The sequence below is a fragment of the Andrena cerasifolii genome, chromosome 1 (assembly GCF_050908995.1).
Source record: "Andrena cerasifolii isolate SP2316 chromosome 1, iyAndCera1_principal, whole genome shotgun sequence".
NCBI lineage: Eukaryota > Metazoa > Arthropoda > Insecta > Hymenoptera > Andrenidae > Andrena > Andrena cerasifolii.
The window spans coordinates 6,996,190-7,007,217 of NC_135118.1; the positions used below are offsets into that span (position 1 = coordinate 6,996,190).

The following is an 11,028-nucleotide window of genomic DNA, read 5'->3' on the forward strand; positions in this document are numbered from 1 at the left end:
CATTACCTAAGAAAATATTCATAGTGGTTGCTTTAGTGTCGACTTTACAAATTTCTGTGCCCTTTTTTATTTGGGGTCTGCCACGACCCCAGTGTACCAGTCACGTTTGCCAAAAACAGTATACCGGTTAAGGGTTAATTCTACTCTGCAACTTCTGTGGATTAAAAATAGAGTATATAGAAATTCTGCTGTTCTTCTATAAAAAGCACTGTTTGGTTCAATAGGTATTCCTAGCTCACGGGAAGTTCGTGGTGCTCAGCGCCCACAGGCTGGTGCACATCGGCGACACTGTGCACAGGAACGTGGCCAGGAACGACGTGAGGACGCGCGTGCTGCAGTGCGCGAACGCGCTCGACGAGGCTCTGGCCCAGACCGTGTCGAAGACGAAACAGGCGGCCCAATTCTTCCCCAGCGTGTCCGCGGTCCAAGAGATGGTCGACAGCGTGGTGGACGTTTCCCACCTGGCCAAGGACCTGAAGGTCGCGATGATCCACGGCGCGCAACAGCCTTGAGCGTCGTCCAAGGGTCAGGACCCGTTCTGCGACAGGAAGGTGAAAGCTTGGCGGTGCGCCTGAATCGAGCAACAATCCGTGCGCTTTCCTCGGGAGGGTTCTACCGTTGCGTGCAAGTTCCTTAGATCGATGATCAGCGAGCAGTTCGTGTCTCCAGAAACGCCGTAGATCTGCGAATCGTGAGAAACTGATGCGAGGAAGGGTGATATAGATATATGTCTGTCGGCGACTCGATAGAAAAGTCCTCGATCATCGAGGAGGGTAGTCGGGATTGCAATGATGAAAGAGACGAGGAAAAGCGGGATGAAAACGGGAAATAATGATTGATAAGGATGGTTGTAGTTCATAGATGAGCACCTCTTGGTGGATCTGAGTGCAAATAAGGAATTGTTTTGATTTCCGGCTCTGACGATAACGAAGTTACTGTACGTCTCCGAGGGGAGGTCGAGCTTAGAGCGCAACTCTTCGAGGGCGTAGAGCCTGGAGCGAATTTGGACCACGGGAGAAGAAGCACTACCGTTCCGTTCGATTGAAACGAACTCCCCCTCCCCCTTTTATCGCAATAAAGAATTCTCGGGGCCTACCGTTACTTAGAAACTGCCAAAGTATCTAGAGCCTAGCGAAGGGAACCACCTTCGGGGCAGGCGTCTTTGTGAAATGTACTCGAGACTGTAGACAACGTAGCCTTTTGTAGGAAGCATGTGTAACCGTGTCGTTCATTAGCTAGAGATGTGGGATCGATTAACGGCGCAAGAGTAATGGCGCGCGCGTAGTGAGAGCGCGCCAGGAATGACTATTGGAGATCCGCTTCGAATGTGATGCGCCGTTATCGTTGCCAGCGCGTTAACAGTTAACGATAATTAGGGCGTGTTTCGCGTAGATGATACAGAAACACGGTAGATATGTATTCGTACCCCCATTTTGGCAAGAAAAGGAACCTGTTCACTCGTAGTGAAACAAGGGTGGTATCGAAGTCGAAATAAAATCAGTTGGCAACTTGAGGACACTTCCCCCCACCACTGTACACTACCGCTGCTTTCCCTTTTTTTTTTTTATTTTACCTCAAATTCCGCTATTCCTTTCTGACTCCCCGCGTTTTGTATATTTAAAGCAACAAGTGAGGACTCCGAACTAATAGAGTACTTCCGATTGCCCCTCGATCACCTGGAGCAGCCAATTGATTTTGTTCTGGCCGCGATTAATATGAGAATTGAGACAATTAAGTGAAAAAAACGCAACGGAAATCATCATCTAAAACGCAAGAGTTTAAAGGAACATAGTAGCCTAAAAATGCCTGGAAAAGAGCCGTGGATACCAAAAGAAGCCTCGTAAAACAGCGACATTTACAATGCTAGGATTTATAAATAAAAATTTCAACGCGAATCGGACTTTTTTAGAGGCGAACCTCGAAGGAATTTTTAGACGATTTTACCGCCCTCTTTGAGCACGACTTTTTCGTGCCCGGGGCCCTTTTACGGCCCCTTCCCGCGAGCAACCAATCTATCAGACACGCACACTGGAAACTGCCAAAAAGGAATACACCGAGGATTTGTAGACTATTTACACGATCATTCCGATGATGATTCGATTGCACGCCGCGCAAGAGCAACGGAAACAATAATTCAACACTTGAAAACAATACGACTTACGCGTTCATTTTTATCGACCATCGGTCGAGTTTAAGTGGTACCCGCCGATTATAAAGCTCTCGATCGAATCGTTATTTACCTGTAGAAGTTAGTTTCGTTACCTACGCGGGCCCGAGTGTTTCACGATCGGCGGGACTTAAAGTAAACGCATTTAAGGGTAGACGCGGTGAAAGCCCTTTTATCGTTTCACCGTTCCTTCCACCTCTACTTAAGGTAATCCGGAGAGATAATCGACAACTGACGCGTTCGTGAACGCAGCTTTAAAATCAGTAATAATATTCTCTAACAAAGTATTTACTTATCGCATGTCGAGACGCGCAGCCCTTTTTGGTCTCCTTTTATTCCCACGGAGAACGCCCGCGGAGGGTCGCCGAAGAAGGCCGTCATGCGAAACGTGTATACCTATGGAGATGGAAACTTTGGACGATCGTCCGCGTGGCTGTAGAGTATTCACCACAATTAACTTGTAAGTTTATTTTCTAGGGATCGTTATTAACCCGAAGCATATCGCGTGAGCGCACGAACCTCGTTTTCACGAGAACTCTTGTATTATAATTTATAAGCGCAGCGTTTCGTTTTTGTTTGTTTTTTTTTGTAAGATATATAATAACGCGCATCCAAGGCAGTTAGAAATCGCTGTATATTTAGGATTTATACATAGGATCGGTAATACCGAGCAATAGGTGCTTATCCATTCTCGTTGAATCGTATTCCGATTAATCGTGAACATAATTTAGTATGCGAACAATGTCCTTTTACATATAATATATCGAGACGTAAGATGCATGGATCATACGACTGTCGATCGAAACGCGTGTAAAACCTTATCGTTTCGTTTTAATCTCACCCTTTGTACATTGTACCTGGAATTCTTTCGTGTGCTGAAATATATCTTGCGATCGAATTATTATAATCGCGAAGTGACTTTACCGACGGTCCTAAATCATACTGTTGCTGGAAAGTTCCGTTTGCGCGATTTTAATTGCTCTATAAACGATCGATAGGTAACATCAAATTCTACATTCTAATTAGATTCTATCGAGCAGATCGACCTAGAGAATCGAAAGATTAATTCGGTTAAGAATGACTAAAGATTATGTCGACGTTCGACTTTTGTATTAGCGTGTCCCTTTAAACTGAACCGCGTGCGTTACTTTCTAAGGTCGTTTAATGTGTACATAAGTATATTTATAAATATATATACATACATACATACATATATATATATGTATATTATAATTATTCCTATTACAATGTATACACGAATACAATAATGTATCGGCGCAGCAATGGAAGAGCAAACATTTAAGAATCGTGCAATGTAAAATCTTAAGTTTTAAGCGTTCAAATTATACTCAAGGAAGCGCGCGATAGGGAAAATAATTAGACGAGTTTTACAATAACGTAGGACGTATACCTCTGGACATAAATAAATGCTAAAGGCGTTTTCCTTCGAAAAGTCGGCAACCATCTGGCAGTTTGATTTGCTTATTGAGATTTGGGTGATAATTTTGTATACTGGTCGCGACACTTGTATATTATAGTTTCAATGGTTTAATAAAGATTAATTGAATATATATATACATACAGGCAGAGACTGAATTCAGATTTGTGGGTCTAAAATAACACGATATATCAATTAACTACACGCAATTATACATTTATTAGAAACCTTTTTTTCCAACTCAATTCGCATTAAAGTACATACAGTTGTTTAGACGTCTCTCTCCTATTCCGTGCGTAATTATTAACAAGTACACCCCTTCGTAGTGGCATATAAAACATTTCATATGTCTCAGGTAAGGCTTGAATAAACACAAATACCCCGGTATTCGTGAAGTTCGCGTGATAATGTACATGTCAAACATTCAAGCCGTCATGCTCGACGCAATATTCCCACGCACGTTTTATGCGTGTCTGATTTATGAAACACATGCACAAGTGACACAAATTTAGATCCAAAAGATACGGAATTAATAATGCAAAAAATCAATTGTAACCTAATCGACTGGCGCGTATGCCAAGCAGACTATGGACGATCGCAGCATCTACCAGTATGCGTGTGCGTACTCCCATCCTTGTTCATCTTCTCTTTCGCCGCGTTCTTCTCCATGTGGAAGCTGCTGAGATCTCGCTTCATCGCATAAGCATCCTCGCCGTCCGCGTAATATTTTGGCTCCACTTCGGACACCTCGAACTGCAAACTGCTTGTGTATAAATTTAAAGCTGCCCGATTACTTCTGCGCACGTGCAGGGACACATATTTCGCTCCGAAGCATTCAACCATTGCTCTGGACGCCTGGTTCATAAGCTTCTGCGCAATGCCGAGCCTTCTGTGAGACCTTTTCACCGCCAAGCTGGTAATATGGCCGTGCGGATTGTCCTCGCAATCCTCTTCCATCTTGGCGAGGACGTAACCGACTATCCTGCCTTTCTCATCCTCCGCCACGTAGCTTAGCTGCGGCCAGGAAAGGGCGTGATACAAGTAGTATTTCATCTGATAATTCTCGGGCAGGCATTGCAAGTTACAATGCTGAATGTTCAACAGGTCATCCGTCGTCGCGCAGCGTATGTTTATAGACATCTTTGCGAATTACAGTGTTACTGGCGCACTTTCGAAGCACAACTACGCTTTGGTCGATCCTTTCCTTTAGACGCTTCCTTAGGTGCCACCCGACTAAACTCCTTCCCCAATTTCTCAAAGCCTTAGTCCCTGCGAATTTTCTTAATGCGAGATCGCCCGTTCTTTAAATCATTCACCGATGAAGATTCGCTCATTCCATCCAGCAATTCTCGGACAAAGTGGAATCGTGAAAGGAAGAACTTCCAAACTAAATACCAACCTGTGAAAAAATACAGAAGACACATCCATGTGGAGAATAAACTTCGGGACACCTGAACGCCTTATATTAAAAGTTTATACCGAATCTAAAGAATGTACACTTTCATTAAACGTATCGCAAGAGTTCTGTCCATTTTCCTGGATAGTAGAAACCACGCGATATGGAACTACGAGTATACCGAAGAAAATTGCTCCACTTTATTTTACCGATAGCATTTAAAGCATCAAAGTGTTGTGAAAAAAAACACCTGTTACATAAAGTAAGAAATACTCTATACTGTTGGAAAAGAAGATTGTCATAGGTGAAACATTGGTTTCTAAAATTTTGTGATGACAACGCATCATCTCAAGATCATCAGACACTATTTGGAAAGATCTTTAGCTCCCTTTATGGCAACATATTCAACAGTGTCAATGAAAGAAAAACAACGAAAGCAAGTTTCTTAACTCCAAATACAGAAAACTTTTAATAGAACATTTACAAAGTTGTTGCTCTAACTGTGCTACATCGGAATGTGTTAAATTACAAGTTCAGTTACATGTAAAACTCTATATCTCCGGCTAAAAATCACATAGTGGTTACTACTGATTATCACCGCGAGACAAACACCAATTTGTACCAACATGTTAAATATTTAAATAGACGGAACTCTTGCACTGCGTACAAAACAACATTGAATGCTTAGAACATCATATTTAGAATAAATTGAACGATGTAAGGGAAATCGATGTAAAAAAAATACTACACGTAAGGCAGAGCGAGTCTCTCTATACATATAAAAAACATGAGGTAATCAAGTAAGTTCTACTGCGGAGAATAGTCGTGGAGATTGCGCATACACGTGACGATAGAGGTTAAGTATATAGTGAAACTCTCCTACTATACCTTCGACTTCGAAACTATGTGCGTATATATATATATATTTATATATATGACACTACCCGACAGCTCGGGCAGCAATGTTTCGAGACATTCTACGTGTACCGCTCAGGAATAACGAGACGTTATTATCTGTCATTCTTACCCAGCAGCACCAGGCCGAATACTATGAGCAGACTCGATATCACGGAGAAGGCTGCTAGGACGATTTCCTGCATTATTAAGTCCGTACCACGGCTAATAAATATACTAACGAACTTCCTACGACGACGCGTACGGGAACAGTGTCATAACCTCTTACGGTTTCTCTCTTTCCTGGCAAGAGAATTAAATCCACCGAATATAGAAACACGGGCGACAAATTTAGCACGACCACGGACCGCGAGTTCGCTTACGTTGCCCATTCACCGATGGCACGCCATTTTGATTCGTGACGAGCTTGTGTGCGTACAGGTTATGAATCCCTCCCCCCCGCGCTGATCCAGCGCCGCACTTCTCGCCGACGTTCCGGGGGACATATAAAATTTCTCGACGGTGCATCGCGTGACTTACCGAAGTTCAATGGATCGTGCTCCGTTCGCCGATCAGCATCGCCCGCACATAACTCGAAAATAGGCGAACCGGTCTAAAGACTTTTGAACGACAGCGACTAAAGCCGACAGGAAGTTATCACATCCCCACTGTACGTGCGCGCAACGCGTCACTTCCGGAACAGCCTACCAAAGCGGCTTCTTTCGAATTCTTCGAAACGAACAGAAATTCAATCTGACCATTGCTTTTACGAATCTAAGCAGAATATAATGAAATTGTATGAAATTCACGGCTGTCCCTAATTAGAATGACGCACAGTGTTTTATTATTACTATGTTCAAAGTACATTACACGATGAAATGAAATTATTTGTGTCGGGCAAACAATTTGCTAGGAATAATATATATTCATAGTAGCATCGGGCATACATTTAGTCCTCCTCGTCATCGTGCTCTTCTAAGTGATCCAATTTAAGCTGTTTCAAGCGATCCACTTTCCCGACAGGTTTCCCTTTCCTGTTCTTCTTCTTCTGCTTCTGCCCGACAATGTATTCGGGCATAATAATTTTGCTGCTTCTAAATACTGGCTTGTCGTCAGCGTCAATAACCGGCATGCTTTGAACCTCTTCCGTACTATTCTCGGGTTTCTTAAATTCGATCGTTGACTCTGCTTTAATTTTCCTGGATTTAAACCCAACTTCGTTTTGACTCTGCTCGTTCGACGTAATTTCGTCTACATCCATTTTCTCTGTCCCCTTTATTTGTCCCCTCGACCTTCTGTCCTTTAATTCTTTTAGGAAAGATAACGCAGCCCTCGTATTACTCTGGTCAGTCATATCGTCATTGGATACATCGTCCAAGCTATATTTCATCCATTTATGAGGATTCTTATGGTAATCCGGTATACTTCTGTTAGCAGCACGCGGCGCCGGGCCTTCCGGCCGCTTAAAAATACTCTCCCTACCACGGAATCGCCTCGTCTCGCTTTTGCGCTTCTGACCGGCTCTTAATATTTGACATTTATTCGTGTCCTTAACGTCCGCGTCCATGTGCGTAGATTCAACGACCATTTTGTTCTTACTGCATTCCTGTTCTGCATCCGACAGACTGTCAAACAGGCGTTTCTGCCTGTTTGCAAAGGCAGTGTCACCGCCGTGCAACATGAAGTCTCCGGTTGTGTGCATTTTCATTAGTTATACCTTGCTATGCCTGTGTCAACGTTTCGATACTGAAGCAAAGTGTATTTTCAACGTAGAAGCACAGATAACATTGTTCGAAAGTGTCGCGACGTAGAGTTCTGGCGGTTAGGACGTCCAGCACTAGTTTCTTAAATATTAAATCCACTGAATTGAAAACCTTAGCGGATTTCAACGACACTTGTTGACACTTTACTGATTCTTAGCGTTTAAATGTTTAACAACAGCGATTCTGTACGTGTTAACAAACGTCTTACGTGTGCCGCCATTTTATTTCGAAAGCAAGTATCGATACTAGATGTTGCACTTCAACCGGCAATTAATCATATGTGACATCAGTAACCTGCCGCAAACGAGGCTTTAACATCCGGCGTAAATTAAGAGAGTGTTTTAGAGAAATTTTACCATTTTCGTGTCACATGCGACGTTATCGAATGGGGTATAATTGAAACACTAGAAGCGGTTTAAGTTAAATGCAGAATTATTCTAATATTCACTATCTTGGTGAGATATTCCAAGTCGCATCTCGTCAAAATAAGTGCTAACTTGGAATACTTCAGTAAAGTGTCGGGCAGATGGCACTTGGCCAATATCTTGGTGAGGAGTTCTATGTGAGGCCATGTTTTACATCTCATACTTTGGGTTGCGCAAGATTTGAATGAAGAAAATTTTGCACAGCCTTTAGTAAATGATAGTACTTCGTAACTTTACCGATAGTACTTCGTAACTTTACCGATAATACTTCGTTAACTTTACAGATAGTACTTCGTAACTTTACCGATAATACTTCGTTAACTTTACCGATTTCAGCAATTAAGGGGGTAGACACGTCACGTGACCTGGCCGATTCGGCAGGTCGGTATTACAGCATTTTTTTCTGCACAGAAATGGTAATACCGATAGATCGACGATTACCCGGTGAACGCAAGAGGGAGCTGTTTGCTATTTCTGTATTCTATTCTGAATAAGGAAAGAAATTCTCAGCTGTTCCGTTATACTTATAAAAATTTAAACGGAAAGTTGGCTGGTACTGTAAACGTAGAAAATTCATTGTACATTTCAATTACTTGAAATGTGCTTATGCTACAATATTCTACGTTAGCAGTAAGGAATTCTAAGTGAAAAGGGAAAATAGATGAGGGAATGTCCCCAGAAAATGAAATTTGTTAGGTTAGACATTTTTTTATTAGCAAAGCACCGAAACAGAACATGAAATACACTTATTACACGTCCTCTGCAGAAAGCAGTTATCAACAAACATTATATATATACAAAATTGTATTGAATGTTGAATTGGGCTAGTGAAAATGCGCAGACTGGATACGCGTGATTATTATGTGGTCGGCTCCTCGAAGTGACAGAAAATATAACCTAAATATATGCTATATGTATGACAACAAATGTTTAGTGGCTATTTCAGCTTCAAAGGCATCGCCTTAAAGTAGCAAACAAGAGCTACGCCTTTCAAGGGCCTTTAAACAGTTCTCGGTTAATGTGATGCTTTTGAAAGACTGGAAGCTTGTAATTTCTGAATAGTATTCCATGGACACTAGTTGCAAAATTTTCTTCAATATCGACTTATTAACAAAGGAAATCTATGGTATTCTTAAGGAAATACCATAGATATTTGGAATTTGGATAGGAATATGTAAAAGGTATTTCTGAATAATAATACAGTTTGTTTCAAGTTTCTTTCAATATATTTGCATAAAAGGCCTTTACAGTGTTACAATAAAGTATAAGGTATATAAAGTCACTATTTTCTTGTGATTACTATCAAGGTTTCCATCATTCCGTCGAAATATTCCGAAGTTAAAACCTGTAAGAAGAAAAATATTTTTAGTAACTTGACTTGTCTATTATTGAACATGGGAGAAACGTTACAACAGTTTGTCACGTATGAAAATATATTAGTAAAGGGAATAATTTTATTGTGCAACATGTTGGTTGAAATTAGTCGTTTTAGATTTTATGTTTCCGGTAAGATTTAATATTAATTCCTACCACTCGTAGCATTGTAATCTTATTTTAGAATCAGTCGGTAACGTTGGGTGCGACACGAGAAGCGGCCAATTCAGCAACTACCTACTCTGAAATCTGTTGAAATGCTGTGCGTGTGTGCGTGCTTGTATATGTGTGACATGTTTAGAGAGAGAGTTTGGCACAGGTAGGCTTTTGCTACGCTATGCTTTGGCTCGGTTTGTCAACGACTCACGCGGATTTTTCTCCGAAAATCCATTTCAGGGATCAAGACACTATGAAGCACAAAAATGGTATTTCTTCAAAGCCCATGCAAGCTATAAGTTGCAAGATGACATTGTTTATTAGTACTTTGCGTGTAGTAGAACCTTTTCACGTATCGTACGCCGAAAAGTATTAAAAATTCACGCTGTTACTGACATTCCCGCAAGATTCTAATGCACTTTTGAAGTAATAATAATTGGATATTACTGGCTACGAGTATTAGTTTATGGCCAACACTAAAATTTACAGTAAAATCTAATTCTTAAAAGACTCGCAGAAGGTTGCACGATGCACGAGTGTCGTGGTGTGCATGGATGCAACTGCAAGTCGAGTTACTTTTGAAACCCGCATTGGGAAATAAAATTTTGTCTAGCGCTGAGAAATTCATCGGTTCAGTGAAGTGTGTGCACGTCATAGTTCATATTGTCTCGTGATTTCTCAATTCGCGCATAAATTTCATCGATTACTGGACCATGTGGGAGGCCTTTTAACAGGATTCCATTTAGATATACCCGTTACCTAGAAGACTTTTTCAGAAACTGAAGGACGTTTAAAAACAGGAAGTGCTTCTGTAATCGTGTGCAATGCGATTGTAGAGTCAGTGCCTGTGCCTGCCAAAAAGTGTTTCATAGAGTACCGTGGTTCTATCGTATACTTCGTCGATCTTAGTAACTAAGGGGGAGAAACAAGTATGTCACTCATATTTCTCCAAATATTCCTGCAACTATTCATTTACACCAAGTTCCACTAAAATGTATTTATTCATTATAAATAATACTAGATGATATGTATAAGCATTAACATTAATGTATCGAACAATTAAACATTGAGAATAAAAGAGAATTCATTCGGCGTAGAAAATCATTTGCAAATTCAAGATCAAATGTTACTAATTGCTTGATATCTCAAGTTCTATCGATCAAAGTTAATAATAATTTCTACTGGGCGGTTAGGGTAAATGTTGTTAACATTATTTGTCATAGCAATAGCCAATGGAACGTATATTTTAGCAGAAAATCCATTTTTGCCGAAGAATTCGTTGGATTTCGCAATTGTAATTAACCGTCGACCTTGTTTTGATCGGGAGACATCGTTCCTCGAAGTCTAGATAAGGAGCTCACAGAGCTTCATGTACTCAGTCGTCGTCGGTCTTCCGGGCCTGGAGGACCTCCGGG

The 11,028-nt window shown here is 41.3% G+C and overlaps 3 protein-coding genes across 4 annotated transcripts in view; 1 reads left to right on the forward strand and 2 right to left on the reverse strand.

The window, feature by feature from the left end:
- The window catches only part of P130cas (Serine_rich_CAS and FAT-like_CAS_C domain-containing protein p130CAS), a 149,352-nt gene extending 145,610 nt beyond the window's left edge, over positions 1-3,742 (forward strand). For both annotated transcript variants that reach the window (XM_076821723.1, XM_076821727.1), the window contains exon 9: positions 225-3,742. In XM_076821723.1, the coding sequence (XP_076677838.1) occupies positions 225-512 (288 nt within the window). In that variant the 3' untranslated portion in view covers positions 513-3,742. The remainder of the gene's footprint in view (positions 1-224) is intronic.
- A 58-nt stretch (positions 3,743-3,800) lies between these two features.
- Positions 3,801-4,745, reverse strand: Vnc (GNAT family N-acetyltransferase vnc). The gene has a single exon (XM_076821741.1). It carries the CDS (start codon positions 4,743-4,745, stop codon positions 4,191-4,193), a length of 555 nt encoding a protein of 184 aa, XP_076677856.1. The 3' UTR covers positions 3,801-4,190.
- Positions 4,746-6,699: 1,954 nt separating this feature from the next.
- Positions 6,700-7,942, reverse strand: LOC143373971 (uncharacterized). The gene has a single exon (XM_076821729.1). It carries the CDS (start codon positions 7,601-7,603, stop codon positions 6,845-6,847), a length of 759 nt encoding a protein of 252 aa, XP_076677844.1. The 5' UTR covers positions 7,604-7,942; the 3' UTR covers positions 6,700-6,844.
- Between the last annotated feature and the right edge of the window lie 3,086 nt (positions 7,943-11,028).

What these genes read in the sequence shown, in the direction of transcription:
- Vnc (XM_076821741.1), bottom strand. Translation starts at nt 4,745, where the DNA reads ATGTCTATAAACATACGCTGCGCGACGACGGATGACCTGTTGAACATT.
- LOC143373971 (XM_076821729.1), bottom strand. Translation starts at nt 7,603, where the DNA reads ATGAAAATGCACACAACCGGAGACTTCATGTTGCACGGCGGTGACACT.